Source organism: Pelecanus crispus, chromosome 8 (genome assembly GCF_030463565.1).
Source record: "Pelecanus crispus isolate bPelCri1 chromosome 8, bPelCri1.pri, whole genome shotgun sequence".
NCBI lineage: Eukaryota > Metazoa > Chordata > Aves > Pelecaniformes > Pelecanidae > Pelecanus > Pelecanus crispus.
In genome coordinates, this window is record NC_134650.1 from 7324889 (window position 1) to 7351461 (window position 26573).

Consider the following 26573-nt stretch of genomic DNA (forward strand, 5'->3'; position numbering starts at 1 on the left):
ATGCCATGCTGGGGCTGCCTACTCTCTGTTTTGAAGATGCTTTCCCGCAGAAAGCGAGTCCCGGCTGGCTTGGAGGGCTCCATCCTTCGCCGCTGCCTCTCCACCATGGACCTTATCACCTTGGGAGTGGGCAGCACGCTGGGGGCTGGTGTCTATGTCCTGGCAGGGGAAGTGGCTAAGACCAGGTCCGGCCCGAGCATCGTCCTTTCTTTCCTGATTGCAGCTCTGGTGTCTGCTCTGGCAGCACTGTGCTATGCCGAATTCGGGGCCCGCGTGCCCCTGGCTGGGTCCGCCTATCTCTACAGCTACGTGACAGTGGGTGAGCTGTGGGCGTTCATCGCTGGGTGGAATCTGCTGCTGTCCTATGTCATTGGTATAAGACCATTTTGATCCCTCCACCTTTGCTTTACATTGGTGACTTTGCTGGGTGTCATTCCCAGACACACGGGGCCACTATCACTGCCCCGGCCGCTACCTCTCCCCAGGTACTGCCAGTGTTGCCCGGGCCTGGAGTGCTACCTTTGACCAGCTCCTCAGCAAGAAGATGGGGAAGTTTTTGGGTGCTCATGCAGCCATGAGCTCTGTGGGGCTGGCAGAGCACCTGGATGCCTTTGCCGCTGGCCTGGTGGTCCTGCTGGCAGGTAGGATGCCTCCCCCTGTGCCACCCTCCATCCTGTAGGATGAGCTCCGCACCCCACCATGGGCTCTTCAGGATGGTGCTGACCCCTCTGAGGCTTTGCCATTTCCCTGAGCAAAGAATGGGGAATACAAGGGGAATCTGGGGCAATCTGCAGATCCCTGATTCCACCACTGTCCCCCCTTTTTCACCCTCCCCAGCAACGTCTACCCTGGGCCTGGTGTCATCCAGGGGGCTTGGCCAGTTTTGCTCTTTTTGTCCCAGGGCTTCTTTCCTTTGGAGTGAAGGAGTCCACCACGGTCAACAAAGCCTTCACAGCTCTCAACATGCTTGTCCTGCTCTTTGTCACAGCGAGCGGCTTCATCAAAGGCGACCTGAGCAACTGGAAGCTTGGGGAGGATGACCTGCCAGGGGCAGTTGGGTATGAGGGACACGGCTCTGCCTGTGCTGCCTTCAGAAGGCAATGGGGATGGCTGGGTCATCCCCCTAATGCTTTATACCAGGAAATCCCGCTTTCTCCCATTTCTCCCTGCCCTGTTGGCAATGCATCAAAGAGCCAAAGTCCTAAGCCCTCCTGGGTTGATGCTGGAGGGGTGAGCAGGTTGGATGGACTGTTCAGCCTGGCACCATCCTGGGACCCTGTTGCACTGACCCCTCTGCACTGCCTGACTCTTCTTCCTCCTCCCAGGAACCAGTCCGTGGCTGACAACATGACCAGTGCCTTTGGGGTGGGAGGCTTCATGCCCTACGGTTTCACCGGGACTTTGGCTGGAGCCTCTACCTGTTTCTACGCCTTTGTTGGATTTGACTGCATCGCTACCATGGGTAAGTGAGGCAGGGAGAGATGCTGGTGGGACTTTCCCCTGCAGGCCTGGGGACTGTGGCAGTGATTCTCCCTACAGCCAGGGGAGCTGGTGTAGGGCTGGGCTGGGAATGGGCACATTGCTGAGTCTGTGCTGCAGCCGCTCTCTCCTGCCCTCCGTGCTCAGAGGACAAACTATAAGAGTCCATGTGGCACAACTGGGCTAATCCTGAAGCAGAGGCAATCCCTATCCCCATAACCCTGGAGCCCAGGTCTAGTGGTCCTTGCTAGAAGGCCTCTGTGTCCCCTCTTGTGGGGGAATATGGGATATTAAATGAGCGCCTGTTTTTACAGCTGAGTTTGTCCTCCCCAGGGGAAGAAGTGAGGGACCCACAGAGATCCATCCCCATAGGCATTGTCCTCTCCCTCCTCATCTGCTTCCTTGCATACTTTGGGGTGTCTGCTGCCCTCACCCTGATGATGCCGTACTACCTCCTGGACACCATGAGCCCGCTCCCAGTGGCTTTTGAATATGTTGGCTGGAGCAGTGCAAAGCATGCTGTGGCTGTGGGGTCACTGTGTGCCCTGACGACCAGGTGAGGGGCAGCCCCTGACAACAGCTCTGTGGCTCAGAGCAAGGTTGCATTGGAGCTATAACACATGCAGGAGCTATCCCCAGCCCCTTCCTTCTGACTGCCCTGCTCTGCCAAAATCCCTCAGTCCTTTCTCACAAACCCTGTTGCTCCCAGCCTGGCTCTTCCTGATTGAGGAGAGCAACCGAACCCTTTGGCATCCCACTTATAGCTCAGATTTGGAGGATGTGGTCAGGTGTTTGGTGGCACCATGACTGCAGGAGCAGGCTGGGGTGTCTTGGTGTGCACAGGGCTCCTGGTGACCTGTGGACATCACTTCCCCGACACTGTCCCTCATCTGATGGTGAGGGAAGTGATGGTCTTGTCAGCGTGGTCTTGAGAAGGTCACAGACTGTACAAATGAACAGGAGCTCCCTTGGCACCCAAGGAGGAGCAAAAGGCAGGATGGCATCTCCTGGATTCCTGCCCTCTTCTCCCCCATGTCCTCCCCTCTCTGCAGCCTTCTGGGCTCCATGTTCCCCATGCCACGGATCCTGTATGCAATGGCTCGAGATGGGCTCCTCTTCAAACCTCTGGCCAAAGTTAGTTGCCGTCAATGCCCAGTGGTGGCAACACTGGTGTCTGGAGGAGTGGCAGGTGGGTGAGTGATTGGGTTACCCCTTAACCTTGAGCAGGGCTTGGTGGATGTCCTCTTTCAGCAGGACAAACACAGACCCCCTAGCTTGCCAGTAGCTGTTTGAGCAATCTCTCTCCACCTAGAGAGAGGTCTCCTCGCTGTGGGTGAGGACCATTTGGCCTTGGTGCTATCCCAGACACCAGTTCAGCCTCTCTGAGCTGCCAGGCAGGAGGTGGCAGGATGCTTTGCACTAGTGACTGAAGCATCACCAGCTCATTGAGGTGCTTGAGTCCTGTTGCAGTGGGTGGCAGAGGGTTCCGGGGGGGCAGAGGGAGAGAGAGCATGGCTGAGATGGATACAGCAGCAGTGCTGCCAGCTCTGCCAGGAGGCTGAAAGGGCTTCTCGTCCCTGCAGCTTTCCTGGCCCTCCTCTTTGACCTGAAAGCCCTGGTTGACATAATGTCCATTGGCACGCTGCTGGGCTACTCTCTGGTGGCTGGCTGTGTGCTGCTGCTCAGGTGAGACTGCTGGGGACAGGGCTTACCCAACTTCTGATGTTGGCCATGCCCGGGACAAGGCACTGGCCTTGGTGCACTACAGGTACACACTCAGGCACCTTGACATCCAATATTTGCTCCTCAGGTACCAGCCTGGACCCAGTGCTCAGGACACTGCTGCGGTGAAGGTCGCAGCTGGGCAGCTCTGGTGGGACCATCTTGTCCGGCCGCCCCCACAGCCCACCCCAGGTTCCTCTGCCGTGGTGGCCTGGGCTCTGACAGCCATAGGTACACCTGGGATTGATCATGGGCTTTATTGGGAGCCGGCTTGGGGGGACCCACAGGGGACATCGCTGCTGTAGCATGGGTTGGCAGGTTCCTGCTTGCTGAAAACCACCCAGCAGTGGGATGCAGGCAAGGCCTGCCTGACTCCCTCCTGCCCTCTCCCGACTGCCGCACAGCTAGCTGACCCGGAGGGACCTGGGAAATGTCCTCCACTTCCCAGGCTGGCTGGAGAGAAAAGCTAAACTCACCATGACAAGCCACCCAGCCCTGTCCCCTGGTTGTCCTTTGTCCCTCTTTCCATGGCAACCTTGGGTGCTGCACCCCGGGAGAGGGACGGGCTCAGCCCAGGGAAGCGCTGCCCTGACGTGCTGCCATGGTCCCTCCGCAGCCGCCCTGGTCTGCGCCGTGAGCTGGGTGAGCACCGCCAGGCTGCCCTGCCTGCGGGCCGGGGGTGCCTGGTGCATTGCTGCTCTGGCTCTGCCTCTCCTGGGGATCCTGGTGGCAGCTCTGCTCATCTGGAGGCAGCCTCAGAGCCGGGAGAGAGCATCCTTCATGGTGAGCACACAGCCTGGCTCTTGGGTGCCGTCCCCATGGAGAAGGACCTGGGGGATGGAGAGGAGGCGAGTGCCCCAGCCCCATGGGGAAAGGGTTATGTTGCATTGGGGTGGCGTTCCCTCTGCTTCAGGTCAGGCAGACCTTTGCTGCGTCGATGTTGAACAAAGCGCTGTTGGAGCCATTGGGCAGCTCACGGGGTTTTCTCTAGGGACTGAGGGCTGCCTGGTTCTTCCTGCCATGTCTTGCAGCCCAAAGGGGTACCTCCTGCAGCCCCAACTGAGCCCCTCTGAGCAGAGCTGCTCTTCGGTAAAAAGAAACCCAGTCCTCGCACCTCAATTGGTTTTGCTAGTGGTTTACTGCCTCCCCCTTAAATCCTGCAGCACCTCCTGCCCCGGTGCAGGACCTGGCAACCAAACCACCCTCCATGAGCATCCCTCTCCAGCACAGGCTGCAGTCCCAGCTCAGGTCTCAGAGCCTTGCAGCCCGATGGCTGGGCTGGGCTTCCCCTCGCCTGTCGGCAACTAGCCAAACCAGCAAAGAGCCTAAGTGGGCTGTGAAACCCATGCCCATGGGTCAGCTGGTGCCTCTGGGTGAAGGCATGACCCTGTTGCCTTCTGCTTGCTCCCTGTAGGTTCCCTGCCTGCCTTTCCTGCCACTCCTCAGCATCACCATCAACAGCATCCTGATGGCCCAGCTCAGCGTGGCTGCCTGGCTGCGGTACCTGCTCTGGATGGCCATTGGTAAGCCCGGCCACCCAGAGGTGCCGGAGCTGGTGGCAACCACTTTGGATGGAGCTTAGGTGGTTTAAGAGCCCACGGCATTAATGCTGGCTGCAGAGCAGTGGTGGGTGGATGGAGGAGATGCTAAACTTTAATGTCAAAGGGTGGCGGGAGCACCCCATCCTCTGATGTGTGGCCCAAAGGAGTGGGAACTTTGTGGCTGGGAGGGGAGGGAAGAGAGAGGACCCCCCCACACCCTATTCTGCCTGTTCCCAGGTTTCCTCATTTACTTTGGCTATGGGATCTGGCACAGCACCGAGAGCCGCCGGCCTGAAGGCGCAGCCCCCCGGGAACCACTGGGAAGCACGGCCGGGGAGGTGGCCCCAGAGCCCTGCGGGACTGCGTGGTGCCCATCTGCTCCAGAGCAATAAAAGGAGACAGGCTGGTCCCCGAGCGCCTGGCTCCCTCCACCCTGTGCCTGGGGGGCAAAGAGGCCCCTTGGGCTGGAGGTCCCATCCCGCGGAGGGGCACAGCCCTGACATGAGCTGCAGGAGCTGTTTTCTCCAGAGTCTGGTGAACCTTCCTGAGCAACCTGAATCCTCATGGTGAACCCCCTGCTGTGAAGGAGTTTTGTTTGATGAGGATAAAGCAGACAAGTGTTTGTGCTGCTGTTACTGGGTTGTGGGGTTTTTTTGCCTTTGAAGCCTCTCCCTGCAGCCCCCCCAACTTCCCCTCAGCCCCTCAGCTGCTCATGGCAGAGTGGAGCCGAGGCATCTCATGCTGCCCTGACCCTCCACACTGGGCTGACCTGCCTGTCCCCGCATGACTGCCAAGGCACTGCCTAGACCAGGCTTTTTCCTCCTTAACGTGGGCAAGTCCTTTTCTGGACTCATTTATTCTTCCTCCTCAGTTCCCAGCACTCCCCTTTCCCAGAGGCAGGCACATTCCTCCAGGTCCCACGCAGAATCTGCCTTCAGGGCAGCAGAACATGGTACCAGGTGCCCAGAGCAGGGTGCCAGACCCCACCAGCCTCATCTCCTTTTGCCCAGAGATCCTGTCCCCTCCAACCACAGCTAGGCAGGATTTGCTGGGGCAGCAACCTACCCCATTTCCCCTGCTTTGGTGCTACAGCATCTGGCATGTCCCCCCACAGCCCTGAGATTGCTGTGCAAAGCTGGAGGCTGCCCCACCACCCGTCCCCAGAGCCGCGGGGATGCATGGAGCGGTGGGTGCCCTGAAGGGACACGGATCTGACACAACAGGCAACCCTATTTACTGCTCCAGGCACCCTGTGGAGGTGCTCAGGTGAGAGCCAGACCCCGTATCCGTGTTGCCTTCCTGGCTGCCTCATTCAGCCAGCATTTTCCTCGATAAGGATCGGCACAAAGGACGGAAGCGGCTGTTGCAGTGGCCCTGCTGGCTTGGCAGGGCTGGGAGGGTTGGGGTCTGCCCTGTGCTGGGAGCCCATTGAAATGAATGAAACAAGGGAAGGAGCAGGAACAGGGGGACTGGCAGCGGGGGCCTCCTCTGGGGCTCCTTTGTTGTGGCTTCTTGGCGCCTGCTCCCACCCATTCCCGTTCTCCCCCCTGCCCCAGGTGCAGAGCACACGGCCCTGCTGTGAGATGCTCCCACGCCAGTCCTCAAAAACCACTGAGATGGGATTCTTGAGGCTGCTGCTTCTTACAGACTTGTAATTGTTACAGCCAGTAGCACGTTGGCCTGGTGCACGCACATCCACGCACGCACCCCCCTGGCTAAACAGCCCCGGGGAGGGGACAAGCCAGTGACAGCCCCCGGAGCAGCGACCATCCCACCACACTCATGTGCCCAGTGGAAAGTGCTTGTGTGCATCCAGCCTGGAGCTGCTACCACGCTGGCAGCGTCTTCCCAGATGGGGATGTGCCGGCTCGGAGCAGGGAGGGATGTCACCTGCTGGCAGCCACTGCTGAAGCCTGCTCCCCAAATGTACACATCTGGGCATGCAGCCTCTGCCTGGCTTCAGGGGAGGAGATGGGGCTGGTGGTGCTGCTGACGGGCAGCGGGGACAAGGAGGGCTTGGCATCTGCGTGGCGGTCAGTGGGAGCACACCTGGGTCACGGGAGCAATCCCTGGGAGACATTTGCTGAAGATGGAGGCGGTGATGGGGAGAGGCTGGCATGGGTGGGAGCCCTGCCTGGCCCCCTCCCCAGCCCCCTCCCCAGGGAGCGAGGCAGGTCCCGGGCAGGGGAAGCCCTGCTTTCACTGGAAATGGTGTGAGTGGGTGGCATTGACTCGGAGCAGCCTGAGGAAGAGGCTGAGCCCCAAAACAGGGCAGGCTGACATGGTCTATGGCAAGGGCAGTGCCAGAGGTGGTAGATGTACCTGGCTGCACCCATCCCTCCTGCCCTTTGCTGCCATCCCCGTGAAAGCTGCCGCGGCTCAGCCCTGCGCTTGGCCATGCACTTCTCAGGGAGTGAGGTACCTTAACACCACCATGTCCCCAGTGCCCTCCTCATCCTCCTGGTGCTTGTCCCTGCACCATTCCAGTGACTGCCTCATCTTCCTTGCCTCCGTGCCCCTGCGCAGCACTAATGCTGGTTATGCTCAGAGCCAAGTGCTGGGTCGGATCCAGCCCACATCTGCGTGTCCTGGCTGACCCCTTTTACCCCCAGAAAGCCTCCCACAGCCTCCCACCAGATGAAGGGGTGCAGGGATGGCACGGGGGGGTGGCCAGGGTCCCCCTGCAGCCCCGCACAGGCTGGCGAAAGGCAGGCGCGAGTGTCCTGTGAAATGCTCCATCGCCCTGGTCGGAGGGGGCCGCCCCGAGGGCTCGGCCGGCCCGGGGCCTGCCCCGGCAGTGGGGGCACTTGTGAGAGCAGCCCTGGGCTTTGCGCCCAGGGGAAAGCCCCAGCAGCTCCCCCGGCAGCGCGCGGTGCCGGTTGGCGGCCGTGCTACGTGGCGATGAGGGGCACCTCGCCGGTGGCGATGGGGAAGGGGGAGCCGTCCCCCCCATTGAGAACACGGTACAGCAGCTCCTCCTTCTCGTGGCGAGCCTGCTCCCGTAGCTGTGCCTCCTTCTCCAGAGCCCCGCGGGCGGCCAGGAGCTCCTCCGACAGCTGCCTGTGGGCAAATGGCAAATGCTGCCAGAGCTGCTGGGCAAAGCACCCGCGAGCCCTCTCCGCTCCCTGCAAAGCACCCAGTGGCACCTCAGGCTGCGATGTATCCCCCCCGGCCCCACTGCCACCTCTCCCCGCATTGGAGATGGCACCCGCGACTGCTGTCACCCTGCCACTGCGCACCAGGGAGCCAGGGGATGTGTGGGACCAGCGCTTACCTCGCCATGATCAAGTGGTTCTGGGTGCGAACCTGCAGGTCCTCGTTCTCCTGCTGGAGGGTCTTCACCTTCTCCTCCAGCAGAAGGTTCCTCTCCGCCTGGAACGGGGGCACGAGGGTGAGGAGGGAGCTGGAAAGTGCCTCTGACCTCCCTGCTGCCCCATCTTGGGGGGGAAGCTGGCTGGGTGGGAGCATGGTGGCATTGCACCCATGTCCCCTCCCCACTCTGAGGGAGGAACCAGGCTCCATCCAGCTCCACTTCAGCTGCAATTTCTGGATGGGATTCAGATGGAAAGAGGAAAGTCCACCCGCAACCCCCGCTTTGAACGCACCACAGTCTCCAGGTTCAGCAGCTTCTTGTCCAGGCTGTGGATATGCTCATTCTTCATCTCGATGACAAAGTGCAGGCTCTCCAACTCCTGCTCCCAGAAGGGGCTGGGGCTCCCGTGCTCCTGCGGGGCACAGGGGATGTGGCAGCTACAGCAGGGTGGGCACTCGGTTCACCCCCCCATGCATGACCCCACCGGGCTAGTGCTCTCAGCTGGGGCTCCGCATGGCCCAGGATGGGTTTGTACCCACAAGGCACCACGTTTCGCCCATCGCTTGTGTTCAAGGGACCCTAACAACCCATGCACCTCCCAGGGATGCGGCTTTGCTCCCCTCTTCATCTGTCCCGTGCCCCCCACCAGCTCCAGCCCCTCATCCCCTGCTCTCAGGGACCATCAAAGAAGCACCCCGGCTTTGCACCAGCACCCCGGAGCAGGTCCCCACCCTGACACCCTTCTGCAGAGGCCACCGGTCCCACATTTCCCTGTACCTGGATGTGCTTCTTGTAGTCTGTGCTCAAGAGAGATTCCTCTACCCGCTTCATCCTCTCCTGGAAGGACTTCAGCTGGGAATTCAGTGCCTGGATCGTCTCCTAGGGTAGCCAGGAAGAAGCAGGATGGGAGGTGTCTGGGATTTCTTCCTGAGCAGGGGCACTGCTGGGCTATGGCACCCAATAACCCCAGGTGTGGAGGAGCCTGCGTGGTCCCCAGGCACACCAGGGACCAAGGTGGCTGCTGAGGAGCTCAGGGCACCATGGCAGAGCCAGCAGATGGTCCTCAAGACCTTCACGAGCACCCTCTCCCCAGGTATTTCTCCACGGGTACCTGTAAGGTCACCTGGGACCTGTGGTGGGACTCTGCCAGCAGCAGCTTCTCCTGCTCATGCGCTTTCCGGAGCTCTGCAGCGGGGAGGAGAACTGAGCATCACTGGTGTGGGGACACTGGGGCAGCGAGCCCCACCTGAGCCCCACAACGCCGTGGAGCAGGAGGGCAGCATCCCCACGACCCTGAAGGGGTACCGGCAGTGGCGGGGGAGCAGGCAGGGGGGCTGTGGGGAGCCCTCCTGTCCTGGCACGCACCTTGCAGGGTCTCCATGTGCTCCCTCCTCAGGGCATCGAACTGCTCCTCCAGCCCCAGGTCTTTTCCCTTTTCCACCTGGGAAGCAGGGAGATGACAAACCCTACGTGTCTGACCCTTTCCTAACACCTTCCTTCTCCCAAAAATGGGAGAGCCCAGCCCAGTGTGTGCCAGGTCTGTGATCACTGCCTGGGAAGTCCTGGCTGGCCACAGGTTCCCTGCCTGGCCACTGCCCCTGGCAGCACCCGCCTTTTCGACCGACCTGGATGTTAACGTCCTGGGCGATTCTCGTGGTCCCTGCTCTGCCAGCATCCCGCAGTCGCTCCTCTTCCTCCTCCTGGCCTTGGAGGAGTCCCGTGCTCGCCGTCCGCTCCTCTCGTAGCACTGCCTTCTCCTTCCCATCCTCAAGCAACAGGGCGGCATTGGCTGCAACGCAAACGCGGCTGAAATGGTGCTGGCTGCATCCTGCTAACCAGGCTGCTTGGATGTCTTGGGCAGCCCTGCCAGCGCGGTGGCCTGGGTCCAGCCCCTGTCCTCTTCCCACTGGATAGATACCTCCCCCCGCATCTCACTGGTGCAAATGAGCACTAATTGGGATGGCTCTGGCAGGATCAGAGAGGACACGGCTCATTAGGCCTCCTGCCCTGGGGATGACCCATCTGCCTGAGAGGATGGGATGCCATCGTCTCTGGGATGCCATCACGCCTGCCCACCAGCACCAGCGCCATGTGGAGGGTGCAGCCATCATCCCCATCCTCCCTGGTGCAGGCTGGCTGCCCTAGGGTCTGTCCTACTGCTCTCTTAATATCGCACTGAGAAAGCACAGCGTGTAGGGGAGACACACATTTCCTTCTCACCGTTCTCTGTCTTCAAGGCCGTGAGCTCCTGGGAAGCTGGTCCCCTCTGCTGCTGGGCTTTTAGCTGTCTCTGGCAGAGAGAGAGGGGGCTGGAGCAGGGGGGGACAAAGGTGGCTGCAGGCAGAGGACACCCTGCTGCCAGGCACCCTGTGCTGAGCACGCTTCAGCCCTGCTAAAACACGGGTGCTTGAGCAGCAGTGGTCCCTCCCCGACTCCCTGCCCTCTGCCAGCCCCGAGCACCCATGGGTGCGCACACAACACCTGGCAGGCAGCCCTGAGCTCGTTTCCCCGTGTCCCGGCCACTTTGCCATGTGGCATTGCCAGCCACCAGCTGGAAAACCTGGGGGATGCTCACAAACCCCCCCAGCATGGTGCTGGTGCAAAACAGGCTCCGGCAGCAAAACATTTAGTGGGGGAGAGCTGGCAGCACTTGGCAGGGCTCCAGCTATGGGTGCTTCCTTGCCACCCTCCTCCTGCCCCGTCCCTGCTGCCCCGGGATGCTCTGGGTCAGCCTGGTCCCTGGCACCTTGCAGCACCCCAAACACACCCCTCTGCCGGTGCTTTACACAGCTGGGCTTTGACACAGCCCGTGCCGGAGCAGAAGTGAGAAATGAAGAATAACCATAAATCAGAGGCGATGCCGACCCCGTGCAGGGCTGGCAGCAGGCGAGGGCTGGCGGCGGCGCAAGCAATGACCTCAGGAGCACAGGAATGTGCTGCTCGGCCCCGCGCGCTCCCGCACGCTCCCACTGCTGCCGCCGGGCTGATGTAACCCAGAGCCGGGAGCTGCCTTCAGCAACACAGCTCCATGGGATGCCTTCCAGCCCTGCATGGGTTTAATTTAGTCACTTGGAGGGGAGGGGGGAAAAAAAAAAAAAAGAGATGGATATATTTTTATCTGTTGCTGAAAGATAGAAGCAAAGCTTGCCTGCTTTTGCAGCTTGGCCTCCCCAGTGCAGGGCAAATCTTGCCCCTGATGCCCATCACCGGGTTGTGCTTCTGGGCAGGGGTGCGGATGCACCGCGGGTGAGGGGATCCACCTGCAGACACATTCCTGCTCTCCAGCCCCCGGCAAAGCCGCCCCTAAAAATACCGGTCCCTAACGAAACCAGCCCTGCAGCCCGTGGGGTGCTGGGGACCCCGCTGTGCTGGCTGCACCCTGGCTCGGCCCCGCTGTCGCAGTGGCATGGCCAAATACAGACCAGATTAGGGAGCCTGGCTTGGGGAAAAAAAGTGAGGCAAAGCAAACAGGCATCCCTGCCTCCGCCTCCCCTGCAGCCCCCCTTCTGAAGCTGGAGGGAAGCGCAGTTGCCAGAGAGCGCAGGAAAACTCTGAGCCTCTGGGAAGCCACGGCTTTATCTTCCCTTCTATGGCGTGAGCGGCCGCGGCGCTGAACGCGGCCCAGGCAGAGGGGCGAGGAGGCACCAGGCGGTCGGGATTCGCAGGGTTTGCTCTCGTTGCCGACACGGCTCACCCTGCAAACACGGTGTGCACTGGGATGCTGCCAAGCCCCGGCACCCCTGCCTGCAAAGGGTCCCCGGGGTCTCCAGCCTGCCTCCCGCACCCATCTCATGCTGATGTGCATCCCCTTGCTATTTAACGTACCCCGTGTCCCATGCTGGGTTTTGGAGTCTGATGGGGTGTGGGTGGATGAGACAGTTGGGGCTTTGCAAGCCCAGGGACATCACAGGAACCTCAAAAGCAACCCCCGCCCCAGGTTTTACTGCAACAAAGCAAAGGCTGTGTGGGGGGACCGTCCTGGCACAGTGGGGTCACACAGCACCCAAGGGTTTTGGATGATCTGAGCCTTGCCAGGAGCGGGACGCTGGTGCATCCTCCAGGAGCGACCCCCAAACCTCACCTGCCCAAAGCAAACCACCTCCGCTGCATGTGTCCTGCTCGGTGGCAAAGGTGATGCCCAAGGACAGAGAGCCCAGGGCTGGTCACCCCTGATCACCCCCATGGCATGGGCAACATCCCCAGCGCGGATCCAGGGCGTCCACCTCTCCCCCATGCCCCAAATCCAGCAGGATGAGGCCTCAGAGCCCCTTGGCCGCTCAAGGAGGATGATTTGAGGCAACTACACTGAACTCAGAAATGGCTAAAAGGAGCAAGAGGTATGCCAGCATCAGCAGCCAAATCTAAATACCTGCCCCAAGGCTACGAGCAAGGCACCCTTCCTACTTCTAGGAGCAATTAAAATAGTGTCTGGAGCTACTTTTACTCCTAAGCACTCAGTTGTCCTTTGGGATGAGAGCTCCAAAGCCAGGGTGAAAACCAAAACGTGGCTGAAAACTAACTGTAATACAGAGGCACCTTCCGCTGCCACTTCCAGAGCAGCATGTGGCACCCGCGTCTCTGGTATCGCCCGGTGCATTTTGGAGAGCTGGAAGACAGTCACGGTATCTGCTCTGTGTGAAAGGAGCAGGTTGGGAGTTGCTCCAGCTGGAACGGCTTTGGCCCGGGGAAGCAGCAGTCCAAAATGTCCCACAGGTGCAGGCCATCGGCAGCGCTGCTTATCCTGTAAGGTCTCAGCATGGAAACCTCTGGCTTTGGTTTTGAGGAGGCTCATGCCAAAAAATACCTTCTAGCTGTAAAAAAAAAAAAAGTATCCGCGTTCTTAGAACTAAATATTTCTAATGGTCTGGAGCAAAACTGTTTATGGATGGATTAATCGGGATTCCCAGCAGAACCTGAGGCATCTCGAAAGGTGTCAGCAGTGGGGAGCACCCGAGCAGAGGGCAGTGGCACGGTGTGGGCAGCTGCAGGCAGCTGGGTCGGCTGCAGCCTCTGCTTCAGCTTTTAGCTTGATGTGGGGTTTTGTACTGTATTTTTCTTCCTCTTTTCCTGCTTTACAAGTATGTTAAGCAATTAAACCATGCAACGTTACCGTCAGTGAACGAAATCACAAAGAGGCAGGAAACGAGCATTTAAATCCTGACGCTGCTCCTAGGGACTAGGTTTTGCTTTGTGGCTGTGAAGAAATGGGGCAAGATTTGGCCCATGACCCTAAAATCTCCCCGGGACCTGCAGCAGATGCTCGGTGCTGCCGGAGTGATGCTGGCACAGGTCCACGGGACCTGTCTTCGACTCTGCTGCTGTTCTTCCCCCCGTGACGGTTGTGTTACAAGATGGCCATCATCTCTCGTACAGTCAGATCTGTGCCACAGACCATACGCAAACCCTTCACACCATCGACAGCCCTGAGTTTTGCGTCCTGACCCTTCCCTGCCTCCTGCCGCTACATATAGTTCCTATATCTCCAAAATAAATTCACCCCAGCCCTGGAAGGTGGCCAAGCCTCAGCCCTGATCTTTCGGGGAGGCGTCTTGGCCTCTCTCACGCCAGGAGCACAGCTGAAGGGCGAGCAGTGACAACGAGCGGCCGAGCGTGGGTGGATGGAGCTGGAGGGGAAGGGACCCCCGAGACAGTGCCTGCAGCTCGGGGCTGGGCTCTGGCCACGGCACCTGCGCCCGTGCCTCCTTATCGCCCCGCCGCCCGCAGCCCGGTGACGGGAAGGACGAGGCTGCCAAGCTGCCTCCCCCGGGGCACGCAGCGGCGCCTGGTATGCCATCCGCCCACCGGACCCAGCCTGGCACGGACTCCCCAAGGTCACCTCCAGCCTGGGATCGGCCCCAAAAACCTCCACAGCCCCCAGCCCCGTGACAGCCCCCAGACCCCTGACGTGCACCCAGGGCCTGCCCGGGCTCGCCTCTGGGGTTTGAGGGCTCTCCCATCCCCAAGCAACCCCAAGGGACCAGCTCTGCAAGTCCACCCATCAGCAGCGGGAGGGTGAAGGTCTCCCACCCCGCCTTTTGGTACCCTGGACACGAGAACATGGGCAGGAGCGGCTCGATGCCTGCCCTTACCCCTTTTTGTTATAAAGGGGATTTTCGGTGCTGCTTTCGGGATTAACTTGCAACTTAGTCACAGCAGCAGGGCTGTTTTATGGGGCACAAATTGTGGTGAGCAGTGCCACGAGGCTGAGCAGAAAAGCTCGAGAGCGGGCAAGCGCAGGAAGGGAGGCGTCTGCGGGCAAATGACTCCGACTTAAATTTCCGCATTTCAGTAAACGTGCGGCTCTCAACACCTGGGGCCTTGGGGCTGCTGTTTCTCCCTGTCCCATGCCCCTTCTTCTGAGCTCTCAGTCACAAACCAGCCCAGAAGCATCCGACCTGAGGACATAGAGAAGAGTGGGGGGTATTTTCCATGATATGGAGAAGCAGCCAAGCCTGCAAGTGCTGTAAATAAACACACTTGCTGGCTCCGGGGCTGTGCAACCTCTGTGCCTGCTGCCCCCACACCCCAGCAGCGGGCTGTGCTTTGGCCGCGTGGTCCCGGGCGGCCGAGCTCTTGCAGCTGCCTCTGCAAAGGGCTGCCCGCGTTGGGGGGCACGCCAGCACCGCGGGGCCTTTCCGACTTTCCTCCTGCCCCTGCCACCCTCCAGCAACCACAACCCACCGACACCAGTACGCACAGCACATCCGACTTCACAAACAACTCCTGAGGCCAATGGCGGGGTGCTAAGGCAGCACGAGCATGGCAAAAAATAATACTAATTAGCAGCAGATAATTTCTAGACCTTAACTCGCAGAAGAGCTCTTCAGCGCAGAGCAATGCACCAAGATCTGCTGGGGACTCAGAGCGTTCCCCTGCAGAAGTGTCACCTTTGGCACAAGGGGGGACTCGGCACAAGGCGGGGGACACAACTTCTGGGATGAGGGAGGATGCTGTGGGAGGATGGCAGAGGTCTAGCTGGGGGAACGCATCCCTGTCCTGTATGGGACCGGCATTTCCAACAGGCATCGTCACCCCAGCTGCTGCACCCCCCTTGAGTACGGGCTGCCCCGTCGTGTGGGGGGAGAGCCCGGAGGGGCGCAGGAGGGGGCCGCAGGGCAGGTGGCTGCCAGCTCCCGCTGCGCCCGGTGCCGGCTCCCCCACCGCGATGCCGGTGGGGCCACACGCACCCGGGGGTTGCCGCAGTGCCCAGCCCCGCCGCTCCCCGGGGCAGGGGGGGGACGCCCCACGCCGGGTGCCCCCCAGCACACCTCCTCCCCAGCAGCGCAAGCAGGGCTCCACGCAACCCCCAGCCCCACGCAACCCCCAGCCCCAGGCGCACCCCAGCCCCAGGCGAACCCCATCTCCACGCACACTCGGTCCCACGCGAGCCCCGACCCCAGGCGAAGCCCAGCCCGAGCCCAGCCCCGCAAGCCCCCGCAGCCGCTACCTTGCCGCCGGCGGGGCAGCAGCGCAGGGCGCTGCCGGTGCAGCCCATGGGGCCCCGGCCGGGAGCCGCTCAGCCGCGGGGCGCGGGGGGCGGCATCCCCCGACGGGACGGGACGGGACGGGACGAGCCGCCCCAGCTGGGGCTGGCAGGCAGAAAAAAAAAATAAAAATTTAAAAAAAAAAAAAAAGTCCCCGCAGCTGCTCGCAGGCAGTGCCGGGAGAGGGTGCTCTGCACCCCCGAGCCGCGGGCGGGCCCCCGGCCGCAGCCTGCCCGCCCCCGGGGCTGGCCCTGGGCGCCTGGCCGGGGTGCTCCGGCCCTGGGGCCCCTCCACCCTGGGGTGTCCCCGCCCTGGGCTCGGGATGCTTCGTCCCAAGCAAGGTAGTGGGACCCCCCGCCCCGGGAACGCTCTGTTCCTGGGGTCCCCTGCACCGGGGATGCTCCTGGGTGGGGCGAAAGGGGAGCAGGACCCCTGCGCCGGGGCTGGGGTCAAGGCGGACCAGGGCTGGCTCGGGGGGCTTGCCCTGGTTGAACCCACCCCAGCCCCCTGGGAGGAGGATGCGAGGGGCAAAGGCAGGACCCATCCTGGCTATCGCCTTCACCCCGTGAAGTTTCAGCTCGTGCTGGGGTAGTTGTGTAAAGGTGCTGGTTTTGGGATGCTTTTTACTGGCAGGAGCTCTGCTCTGGGGGTGGCTGTGCTGGCTGGAGGAGGCTTTCGGTGTGGTCCATACTGCCTGGGGGACTGCATCCTGGCATCCCCCCTCTTGAGCATCCCAAACACCCCAAATGCTGGGCCTGGAGCCAGGGTGCCCTTTTCCAGGAGGAAATCCTGCACTTTGGAAATGGGTCATGAAGAGATAGGGAAACACATGGATTTGAAAGTGTCCTGTCTAAAAATTAATGGGCGGAAAGGCAGGTTCCTCCAAATGTTTTGGTTTTGATGATTGTTTTAAATGCTGTGAAATAATAGATGTTTCTAAATGAACACACATTCTGACCTGAAAAATCAGCTGTTGTCACCCAGCACTGCTGAAATGGGAGTGTTTCAACCTGGTCACGAGGCTGTGCCCATATGGAAACACTGCCAGTTTTTGTCAACAAGTTTCTATTCTGACATTTTCCAAATATCCCCTGGGAGAAGTCCAAGCAGCCTGCAGCTCAGGGGCTGCCAGCACGCTGGCGTTTCACCGCCGCTCCGGCACTGCCTGCCCGGCCAGTGAGGGAGCGGAGGTGTGTGGTCATACTACCCTGTACGATTTGGAGTTTTTTCTTCCCTGGTAACCCTGGGACGGGGGAAATTGTGAAACACCACTTGGACAGGAGGGTGGGGAAGGTGAAGGGCAGGCCCATGGCTGCCCTGCGTCTCCTGGGGATTGGTGGGACCAGTCGCCTGCGTCCTCTTGAGTAGGTGCTGCTTAACCTGGATGAAGTTTCATGAGTCACAGCAGCGTCCTGGCATCAGCTCCCATTGCTCAGAAACCACTAAGAGCATCTCTGTCCTTATCTCCCCCAGGACCTGTACATGGGGCAAGTCTCCTTCCCCCCTAAGAGTACTTATTTGGGCTGAGTAGACCATTTGCAGGATAAAAAGCTCTGTCAGTGCAAGGTGCTGGTCTCCACCTCTCCAGGGTTAATTAAAAACCCTGGTCCAGACTTTGGAGACTGAAGGCGTACGGGGCAAGCACAAAAGCAAATGCGTATTTCCAGGCTGAATTTGTGTCGCTGGGGCCATGGCTGGGAACAGAAGCAGCCGTGTGGGCAGCTGACGAGCAGCCTGTCCGCCTGCCCTCACGTCTTGCTGGTGCACGATGCTCCAGCAGTTTGCACAAGGACTTGTAATAATTTCTGGTTTTACTGGGGGTGCACTGGGGTGCCCCTGTGCCACAAAGCGGGGCTCTGGGTAGGGTTTCTTTTGCTAATGGTGGAGAAAAAACAAAAACCAGAGGATTTGGTCGCATCAGGCTGAGGCATCAAGTCAGGAAGGCAGAGCTGGGGCTTGGGGACGGGGATGCGCAGCGAGGCCAGCTCCAGCGCCCCGCTCCCCAGCCCTGCACCCCACGCTGCCGCCGCAGCTCTGGCGTGCAGTGCTCGCCATGGCAGCTACAACCCTGCTCTTCTACAGATCACGAACTTTCGGAGAAGGGGCCGCACCAGATCATATGACATCCTTCAGCCCACAGGCGCATCTGTGAGGCTGCCTGCCGGAGGCCCTGCCTGTGCTGCCCCAAACGTCTCTTATTTTAGTTTGATTTTAGCAATTTCTCGGTTTCTCCAATCTTGCCTGTGCGGGCTGCACAGGATGTGTCCCAGCTGGAGAGATCTCCCATCTCAGCCCTGCTTCATCTTCCTCTGCCCCAATAGAGAGATAATTTGCTCCCTTTCGAGGGCAGCACTTCAACAGCCAGGAACCTTTCTGTCCAGCCGCTTTCGAGCAAAGCAGGAGCTTCCTATGGCACTGTAGGGGTAGGATTCATGGCTGCAACAACTCCCTATCCAGGGGAGCCTGGGGAGCCGGGGAGCACGCGGGGCTCGGCTGCCAGAGGCTGCTCACACAGGGCTGGAAATGACGGGGACCTTGGCAGAGAGGGGATTTCTGCCTGTGCAAAGACAGGAAAGCGGAGGCGGTGTGTGACAGACCCACCTGGGGCAGCTTTGGCTTGTTTTGAAGTTTGCCCGGATGTCTTTTTCAGTGTTATCGCGATCTCTTCCCCAGGAACAACTGCGGCTGGAGAAGTCTCAAGGGTTTTGCCTGAAAAAGCGAGCCTAGGAGGGTTTATCTCGTGCTCAGCTGAATTGCCGTAAATGGGATAGCAGCTGGCTGAATGTTGAGTTAATTTGTACCAATGGTCATTTAAAGTGTTTGCCAAAGCTTATGGATAAGAGAAGTATTTATGCAAGCTGCTGAAGTGCCTCGGCTCTCTCTCCAGTTCCAGCTGGTAAGGACTGGGCAGGACGGGGTGGGTACAAGGTGGTGTCCGTGCCAGCGCGTGGGATTTCCATCTGGCCCCGCATGGTCTGTGTGCAGGGTGGTCCCATGAACGCAGATGGGGTCACTCATTTTTTTTGTTTCTTTTTAATTTTTTTCCCCAGAAACCCAGTCTGGGGAAAAAAAAGGGAGAGAAGATTTTCCTGGAAGGTTTTGGGGTGATAAGCTGGCCTGTGGCGATGCCCAGAGGGTCCCGGCAGAGCTGGTGGCATGGGCGGTGGAGAGAGGGTGGTCTGTGGTTGCACCCTTTGGCCCCACGCATCATTTTTGCAATCTGTTTGCTTTTGTAAATGAGACCTAATGAAGTCATTAATGTTGTCACCCATCTGTGCTGGCTGCTCTTCTTCAATGCAAATTGAATGTGTTTAGCCAGACCTGCTGAGACCTTGTGACTTGGGCTTTGCATGGGTGAGATAGCTCAGAAAACTGGACTGTTTGCAGAGGATCTTGCATGTGTTTGAGCCCCCAAAAAGCTTGCAGGCTCTTTTGGTGGGCATCTAGGTCACGCATGCTTCTGTCTCGGGGTAGAGCAGCGCTTTCAAGTCATTTCTGCCCCTGCTTGTGTTTTTCCAAGCAGAAAGATGTGGGTTAACCTGTCCTTAGAGTCCTTTATTCCCTGTTTTTCCCCATGGCAAAATGGAGGGGGGAAGGATGGGAAAGAGGGAGTGAAACCTTCACCCACTCTGGTTGTGACAAGCAGGAAAGCACGTGGCGCTGGGGGCTTGAGGCGAGGGGCTGTGCTCCCCTGCCGGCCCCAAACACCATGTTCCAGCCATGCCCATGCCTCTCCCCATGCATCCCTGTCCTCATCCCCGGCTGCTCTGGGGCCTCAAAGTGAAAACTAATCCTCGGGGGATAACTTTCCGCCCTACTGCCGGCTGGGAGGAACAGGGCTATTTATTCCTTGCCCTTAAGCCTCCGCAGCGGAGCAGCGACGCAGTTGTTGCTGCCGGCACAGGGTGGGCAGCAGCATCCGTCACGGCCCCTGCCTGCTCCCGCGCCCTGCCTGCACGCTCCTGGCTGGCCTTGCTGCTAAATAAGGACGAAAGGCTAAAAATAGAGCTCAGGCAAGGGTTTGGCCAAGCCGGGCAACCCTTCCCAAGGCTGGGAGCAATACAGGGAGGCTGGGCAGCGTCTGAGTGTGAGGGAGAGCCGAGCTGCCTGTGGGGAAGGGTCCCACGCGTGGATCCTAACCATGCTGCAGTAGGGGGAAAGTCTGAGACCTGCCACAGTCGTATCCTGTGTGCTCAGTTGGCTCAGCTCCTTCCAGCTTCCCACACGGAAAAAACATCTGTTCACCAAAATATATGGGAAAACCCACGCTCCTGTGCCATCCGTGACGGTGGGGTACTGTGGGGCCATTCCAGCATGCCGAGGTGGGGAGGCTCAGGGCAGCTCTGGCTGGAAAATGGGCACCCGAAGGGGGAAGGGTGGAAGAGGGGGGTGTTAAATCTGAAATGGTGGATCGGTGGGTGGTGGGGTGCTGCGGCAAACAGCCCGGTTGGGGACTGCCCAACACCCGGGTGCCCCCCCCCACCCCGCAGCACACACGGTATCGGGTTCAGGGTCTCAAATTCTCTCTGCTCTCCAGCTGCCGCCCGCCCTGTGCCGGGGGGTGCGGGGGTCCCGGCTGCCTGCCCGGGTGGGTACCGGCCCTTTGCCCGCCGGCCCGAGAGGGGTGCGAGAAGAGACGCGGCCCTCGGGGCGGGGGGGGGGGAGCGGGGGGGACACGGTCGGTCTCACCCACCGAAGCTGGGCGGCGGGGGTGCCGGGCGCGGTGGGTGCCCCGGCGCGGTGGGTGCAGCTCGGCATCCCGCTCCGGTGGCCCCCCCGCTCCCGGTGCCGGCCTCGGGGGGGGGCAGGCCCCGGCTGCCTGGGAAAGCGCAGCTTCCCGTCCCTGCCTCCCTGCGACTCCAGTCCTGCGCTTGACAGCAAAACCGGGAGACGGGGAGGGGGGGAGAGGGAGGGAAAAAAATCTCTGAGCGTACGCAAGGGGAGGGAGGGGAATGGGGCGATGGGCCGGGCGCGGAGCTGGCAGGGTGCAGCCCCACAGCACGGCGCGTCTCAGTCCCGCCGCTTCCAGCCCCGGCCCGCTGCGGGAAGCCGAGCTCAGAAAAGCCAGCGGCTGCCTCCCTGCCTCTTGTTTTAATCTCCCGGGCACGTTTCCCCCCGGCCCGCCCCGGCTTTTTGCAGGGATCCTGCCCCGCTGGAGGGATGCTGGGAGCGGGGCTGGCGCTGGCGCTCTGCGCCCTGCAGCTCTGCCCGGCCGCGCTCGGCGGGTCGCGCCCGCAGCTGCTGGTGGAGCGGAGCGGCTCCCGGAGGCTGAGCAAGGTGAGAGGCTCCAAACCCTTCACCCCGCTCCTCTTTGGGGTGACGGGGCCGAGGAGGGGGCTCTCTGCGTGGGTGTGGGGGGGGTGGCTGGGGGGCTGGCGGAGGGAGCAGCCCGAGCGGTGCTGGAGGGAGGGAAAGCGTTCGCCCTCCTGCTGGAGTTCGCAGGAGAGCAAAAACCATTTTCTGTTGCGGAAGGACGAGGGCAAGGTCTGATTCTGGGTGCGTGTCTGCGGCTGGGCCGGGGGGAAGTGAAATCCCATAGACCCGACGGCGCTGGGGGGGCACAGCTGCAGGTTGGGGTTCAGCCTCCGAGCAGGAGGGAATTTCAGTTTTTGACAAACTCTTCTGGACCGAAAAGCCCAGCAGCCTCTTTTCCTTCTGCTGAGCTTTCCCTGCAGCCCTCCCAGCGCCTCGCCTTTCATTCCCCGCCGGTTCGCCGGCATTTTCCGGCTCAGCCTGCTGCCTCCTCGTTCCCACGCAGCGCTGGGCCGGGCTCATCACCACACGCCGATTAAGATACAGCTGATTAAGATGTGTGACTCTCACGCGGAGCGGAGGGGAATATCTCTATCTTTTTTTCCAGGAAAGGTGATGTTGCCCCAGAGAAAGGGGAACCAGTTAGGAAGGCTGGAGGGGGCTCTGCGGCACAGCAATATGCAGCCACACGCTGATTTTTAGCTCCCACGGAGCCTCTTCACCTGCGGACCCGCGGGCGAGGGGCTCGTGACTCTTGCTAAACGTCGGGGCGCAGCCTGCCCCTTGCCCCGGCTTGCCCTGAGCCCTGCGCCCTGCCCCGCGCCCTGGGCGGGTGGGATGGTGGGATGGGATGGTGGGATGGCGGGACGGGCTGCTCGCCTGCGTGGGCACCGCTGCCCGCTGGGGCTGCCGGCTGGCACCAGGTAATACAGCCTCCACCGGTTCTGCGGCTGCTGAGCAGGCAGGGAGAGCCCTGCGCCCGTGGCACCGGGACGCAGGCTGCCCCAGCCAAACCTGCTCGGGGTGCTGCAGCCCAGGCATCCTCCCGCTTCCCCGCCGGGAAAAGACCTACAACTAGGCTGGAGCCTGCCTGGGGAGGGAGCTGGGGCTGGGCTCTCGCCACTGGCTTGCGGTGGGCTCAGGGGTGGCTGTTGCAGGTGAGTGCTGCCATCCCCCCCGCCTTTGAACTTGGGTTGTGGGAGCAAAGGGCTCCGGTGCCGTTGCCAGCCCACGGCTGTGCTGGCGGCAGCCGGGGAGGCTTGATGGGACTCGGAGGAAACGGAGGGGATCTCCCAGCATGGCTCCAGGCCCAGCTGGGACACACGAGTGATGTCTCCCTGTCTGGGTGATGTCCCCTATGTGTGGATTTTCATTATCCTACGGGACAGTGCTGCTTCCCTGGCTCATTTGGACTGAACCAACTCAGCATCAGGCTCCTGGGGTGTATCAGGCAGGGAATGAGCCTGGCTCTTCTTCCCCCTTAGCAGGAGCGGAGATGGAAATGTTAAGCCATGTTTAAAATGCAATGCGCTGTTTTGGTTTAACCGCAGCCAGCAACTAAGCCCCATGCAGCTGCTTGCTCACTCTCTGCCACTGGGATGGGGAAGAGAATCGGAAGAGTAAAAGTGAGAAAACTCGTGGATTGAGATAAAGACAGTTTAATAGGTAAAGCAAAAACTGCACATGCAAGCAAAGCAAAACAAGGAATTAATTTAGTGCTTCCCATGGGCAGGCTGGTGTTCAGCCATCTCCGGGAAATCAGGGCTCCATCACGCATAATTGTTACTTGGGAAGACAAACTCCACCACTCCGAACGTCTCCCCCTTCCTTCTTTCCCCGTTTTTAATTGCTGAGCATGATGTCATATGGTGTGGAAATACCCCTTGGGTCAGTTGGGGTCAGCTGTCCTGGCTGTGTCCCCTCCCAGCTTCTTGTGCACCCCCAGCCTGCTCGCTGCTGGGGTGGGGTGAGGAGTGGAAAAGGCCTTGACTCTGTGTAAGCACTGCTCAGCAATAACTAAAACATCCCTGTGTTATCAACACTGTTTCCAGCAGAAATCCAAAACATAGTCCCATACTAGCTACTACAAAGAAAATTAACTCTACCCCAGCCCAGACCAGCACAGGCACGAATGTGTTTCCTGCTCCTGCGCGGGACCAGGTGGGCAGAGCCGGCGGATGAGGGCTCACAACATTGGGCTGGTCCTGGCCGAGCCGGGAGGCTGTGCCGATTCCACAGCCCCCCAGGGCACAGCATCCCCCCGGCCAGCGCAGCCACTGCTGCCCTGCCTCAGTCCCCGCTTGCTCTCTTGCCTTTGCTCTCAAACACCTTGCTCGGTGCTGCTGGTGCTGGCGTGAAGCCTGCTTCTTGCCTTGTTTGCATGCAAAGTGTTCGGAGGCTGAGCTGAGGCAAGTTTGGAAATTGCAGACTGGGAACCCTCTTTGGGTCTAAAGTACATGCAAGAGGGCCAGACGGAGAGTTTCTGCAATGCCCTCAGGCTCAGGGAGCTGGGAGTGCGAGAAATACAGAGGGAAATATTTACTTGGCATTTGAAGGAGGGCTGAAGGTCATTTTCTGGCTGTGTTTGTGAGCAGGTGTTTGGGGGGGGGGGGGGTCAGGGGTCCAGCACTGGGGCAACCTCCTGCAAACCTAAGGCAAGGCTTGCTCTCGCTTTAACTCCTCCCATCCCTTGGTGCCACAGGTTGGTGGCTTTGCCTGGGAGAACTGCGGTGACAAGAGGGACCCCGTGGTGCTGCAGAGCCTCTCCGTGGCGCCCGACCCCATCAGCATCCCGGGGAGCCTGCGCGTCAGCGCGGCTGTCAACAGCAACAAGACCGTGGCCTCCCCTGTAAAGGTACGTGCCGGAGATGCCTCTGCGGGACGAGGGAGGGCAGAGCTTCCTGAAACCACCGGCAGCTGGGAAGTGCCCAGCAGTGGGTACGGGAACGAGCAGCCCTTGGGGGAGCGAAGCATGGAGCGGTGCAGGGCTGAGCGCACCAGGCTCTGTAAGCCAGAACAGGGTGATGGGCACGGGGAGACCCGCCGTGGGAGCAGACAGCCCAGCGGGAAGCTCCCAACCTTGTCCCAGTGGGAGAAACCACCTGAGCTGTGTTGTGTCCTGGGGATGTAATGACTCGGGGAGGGAAATGAAATCCCAAGTGCCCTGGGTGTTCCCAGCAGCCGCTGCAGCACTCGTTTTTCAGCAGCCAGACCTGGCTGCTTCCTCCAGGGACGTGCCACAGCACCGCTGTAGGAGCCCTGAGCTGGCCCAGCCGCCCTGCACCACTTTTTGGGGACTTTTTAGGATGAGACTGAACATGTCTGTCTGCCTGAAGTGCATGGGCTGTCTTGAGCAATGCCGCCCTGCCTGTTTGGGGCTGGGGCTGTGGGGAGCGTGCCAGGGGAGCGTGGAGGCAGAGCTGTGGGATGGGAGCTGCTGGACAGTTTTGGGACAGGGTGCTGAGGAGAGGGAAAGGAGTGGGTGCGTGGGGTGCTGGGAGGTGTTTGCTCGAGGGGTCAAGCTGAGGTTGGAGGAAGAGAAACCTGCAGGCAGAGAGGAACCGAAAGCACGAGGAAGAGGTGGGAGGGCGTGCGGTGGCCCCAGGGATACCCCAGAGAATTGCACGAGCAGGAGCCGAGGGAGATGGCTGGGGAGGGGGCAGGGGGGACAGGCTGGAGGAGCCATGGGTGCCTGTGCCGGCTGTACCAGTGCCAAACACCTTCCCTCCAGGTGGTGCTGCTGGTGGAGAAGGCGCTGGGTGACCTCTGGATCCAGCTGCCCTGCATCGACCAGCTGGGCAGCTGCACCTACGACGACGCCTGTGCCATCCTCGACAACCTCATCCCGCCTGGCACCCCCTGCCCGGAGCCCCTGCTCACTTACGGCATCCCCTGCCACTGCCCCTTCAAAGCGGTACGCCTGAACCCCCTGGCCGGTGCAATGCCAGCAGCGCTGCCGGGTACTGCTGTGCCTTTCCGCGAGGGGTTGGGGGGGTTTGGCTGGCGTCTTGCCTACATGTCCCCTCTCTCCGCAGGGCTTCTACTCCCTGCCAGACAGCGACTTCGTCCTGCCTGACGTGGAGCTGCCTGCCTGGATGACCAACGGCAACTACCGTGTCCGGGCAGCTGTCAGCAATGGCGGGGAGGAGCTTGCCTGCATCAAGCTGGCCTTCTCCCTGCAGTCCCAGTGAGGGGTGGGGGCGGCCCGTCCTTCCTCTCCCCATTACCTTGGTCCCCTGTCCCATCCCATCCGGTTGCACCCCATTCCGTCCCTGCCAGCTGCATCCCTCCCGCTGCCAGGAGGAGGCAGCCCCTACCCCAGCTCGGTGCTCCCCTCCCCTGCTACACACAGAAGGGTCCCCCCAGCTGTCCCGCTGTCCCCATCACCAGGGTGTCCCCTGCCCCAGACAGGGTGGCCATGGAGCTAATCCCAGCCTTTCAGCGTAACTTGGGGGTAGTTACTTTTTACCTAGTTTCTCTTTGTTTTTTTTTTTTTCCTTAATCCCATCCAGGGAATTTTAAAAAACATTCCAGGGAAAAGCAATATTTCTTGAAGCAGTCCATGGGGTGAGGGAACGTTTCTGGGGCAGGCTGGAGGCATGCAGGATTAGCTGCGGAGAATGTCCCCGCTTGCCCTCGCCACCTCCAGCTGGAGTACAGGCTGTTTTGCAGAAGCATCCCCAAAGTGGCTGCAGGAGACCTGTCCCCTCGCGGCAGCTCTGGGCCTGCCTTTAGCACATCCCTGTTCTGCGCGTGGGACCAGCTTGGTGACACAAGGCACCGGTGAGGGCACCTCCCTGTGTTCCCACTATAGAAAACATCGCAAGCACAACAGGACTGAAACCGCCCAAACCCCCGACTGATGTTCCCACTCATGAAGGACCAAGCGGCTGGTGCTGCTCCCAGCAGCAGGAGAGGTGGCTGGACATGGGCTGCGCTCGGTCTGGGGGGACACACGGCTGTGACGAGCAGCTGGGGCACAGCCTGGCCAAGGACAAGTCCCACTCATCTCGTTTTGCCACTGAGCCGAGGCAGGACGCTGCGCTGGGACCATCTTTGCCGTGCACCAGCAGAGGCACCCCCGGCATGTGGAGCAGCATCCAGGACATGAGGTAGACTGGGAGGTGACCATGAAGACCAGCAGCCTGGGTTCTATTTGGGGGCCTTGCAGTCCGTCTCCTGGTTGTGGCTGGGGGCCGAGGCATGGGCAGGCAGCGTCCTTCCTGCCTGCTGCTCCAGGCAGGGGCATGTCTGACACCACCCACCCACGCCAGGTCACCGCAGGGTGCGGGTGACCCGCCAGCCCCCCGCATCCCTCGCTTCCTCACCGTCCCTGCCTGCTCGCATTATTTAGCCCCTCCGTAGGGCTGGTCTTCTTCCAAGCACTTTATACGCCTTAACTACTGCCGGGCTCCCTGGCGGGAGGTGCTCTGCCACGCAGGCGTGCTCCCACCACCTTTCTGTGCCCTCGACTCAGTTTCATCCTGCTGCTGGGTCCAACCCAGGTTTGTTTTGCCTGGAGAAGCGTTAACCCTCTCACCCCACGCCCTGCCACCTTGCAGCGCCCGTGCCAGGGCGGCATCCTCCTTTCGAGCAGGTAGTGCAGGTTCTTAATAAATCTTTTTACCAGGAATCGGAGCTGGTGCCTCTTGGTTTTGGGGGTGACCTGGGGGTGGCATTTTTTTCCCTTGAAATAGCAGGGATGTGGTTTTGAGCTGGGGGAAGCGAAAACAGTGTTGGAGCTGGGGTGGGAGCAGCGGTAGAGGATGTGGCAAGAAGTGG

At 60.6% G+C, this 26573-nt stretch overlaps 3 protein-coding genes across 3 annotated transcripts; 2 read left to right on the forward strand and 1 right to left on the reverse strand.

Moving 5' to 3' along the window:
• Positions 1-6397, forward strand: LOC104034189 (cationic amino acid transporter 2). Its single transcript, XM_009487112.2, has 12 exons — positions 1-373; positions 486-641; positions 902-1058; positions 1326-1462; positions 1813-2035; positions 2532-2668; positions 3063-3165; positions 3290-3432; positions 3818-3984; positions 4616-4724; positions 4980-5080; positions 6299-6397. Exons 1-12 carry the CDS (start codon positions 1-3, stop codon positions 6395-6397), a joined length of 1905 nt encoding a protein of 634 aa, XP_009485387.2.
• A 1236-nt stretch (positions 6398-7633) lies between these two features.
• Positions 7634-15550, reverse strand: CCDC69 (coiled-coil domain containing 69). Its single transcript, XM_075715737.1, has 9 exons — positions 15503-15550; positions 10276-10345; positions 9681-9844; positions 9421-9496; positions 9167-9240; positions 8833-8934; positions 8348-8467; positions 8017-8114; positions 7634-7802 (listed from the first exon to the last, which is right to left on the reverse strand). Exons 1-9 carry the CDS (start codon positions 15548-15550, stop codon positions 7634-7636), a joined length of 921 nt encoding a protein of 306 aa, XP_075571852.1.
• A 5149-nt stretch (positions 15551-20699) lies between these two features.
• Positions 20700-24982, forward strand: GM2A (ganglioside GM2 activator). The gene is made up of 4 exons (XM_075715557.1): positions 20700-20816; positions 23494-23646; positions 24523-24705; positions 24827-24982. The coding sequence occupies exons 1-4, from the start codon at positions 20700-20702 to the stop codon at positions 24980-24982; spliced, it is 609 nt and encodes a 202-aa protein (XP_075571672.1).
• Positions 24983-26573: the final 1591 nt, after the last annotated feature.

Coding starts and splice junctions, on each gene's coding strand:
- LOC104034189 (XM_009487112.2), top strand. CDS start 1: ATGCCATGCTGGGGCTGCCTACTCTCTGTTTTGAAGATGCTTTCCCGC. Junction 3,985..4,615: donor GGGAGAGAGCATCCTTCATG/GTGAGCACACAG, acceptor TGCTCCCTGTAG/GTTCCCTGCCTGCCTTTCCT. Junction 5,081..6,298: donor TGGGAAGCACGGCCGGGGAG/GTGGCCCCAGAG, acceptor CCCCTGCCCCAG/GTGCAGAGCACACGGCCCTG.
- CCDC69 (XM_075715737.1), bottom strand. CDS start 15,550: ATGGGCTGCACCGGCAGCGCCCTGCGCTGCTGCCCCGCCGGCGGCAAG. Junction 9,497..9,680: donor CCCAGGACGTTAACATCCAG/GTCGGTCGAAAA, acceptor CCTGCTTCCCAG/GTGGAAAAGGGAAAAGACCT. Junction 8,468..8,832: donor ACTACAAGAAGCACATCCAG/GTACAGGGAAAT, acceptor TGTGCCCCGCAG/GAGCACGGGAGCCCCAGCCC.
- GM2A (XM_075715557.1), top strand. CDS start 20,700: ATGCTGGGAGCGGGGCTGGCGCTGGCGCTCTGCGCCCTGCAGCTCTGC. Junction 20,817..23,493: donor GCTCCCGGAGGCTGAGCAAG/GTGAGAGGCTCC, acceptor TTGGTGCCACAG/GTTGGTGGCTTTGCCTGGGA. Junction 23,647..24,522: donor CCGTGGCCTCCCCTGTAAAG/GTACGTGCCGGA, acceptor CCTTCCCTCCAG/GTGGTGCTGCTGGTGGAGAA.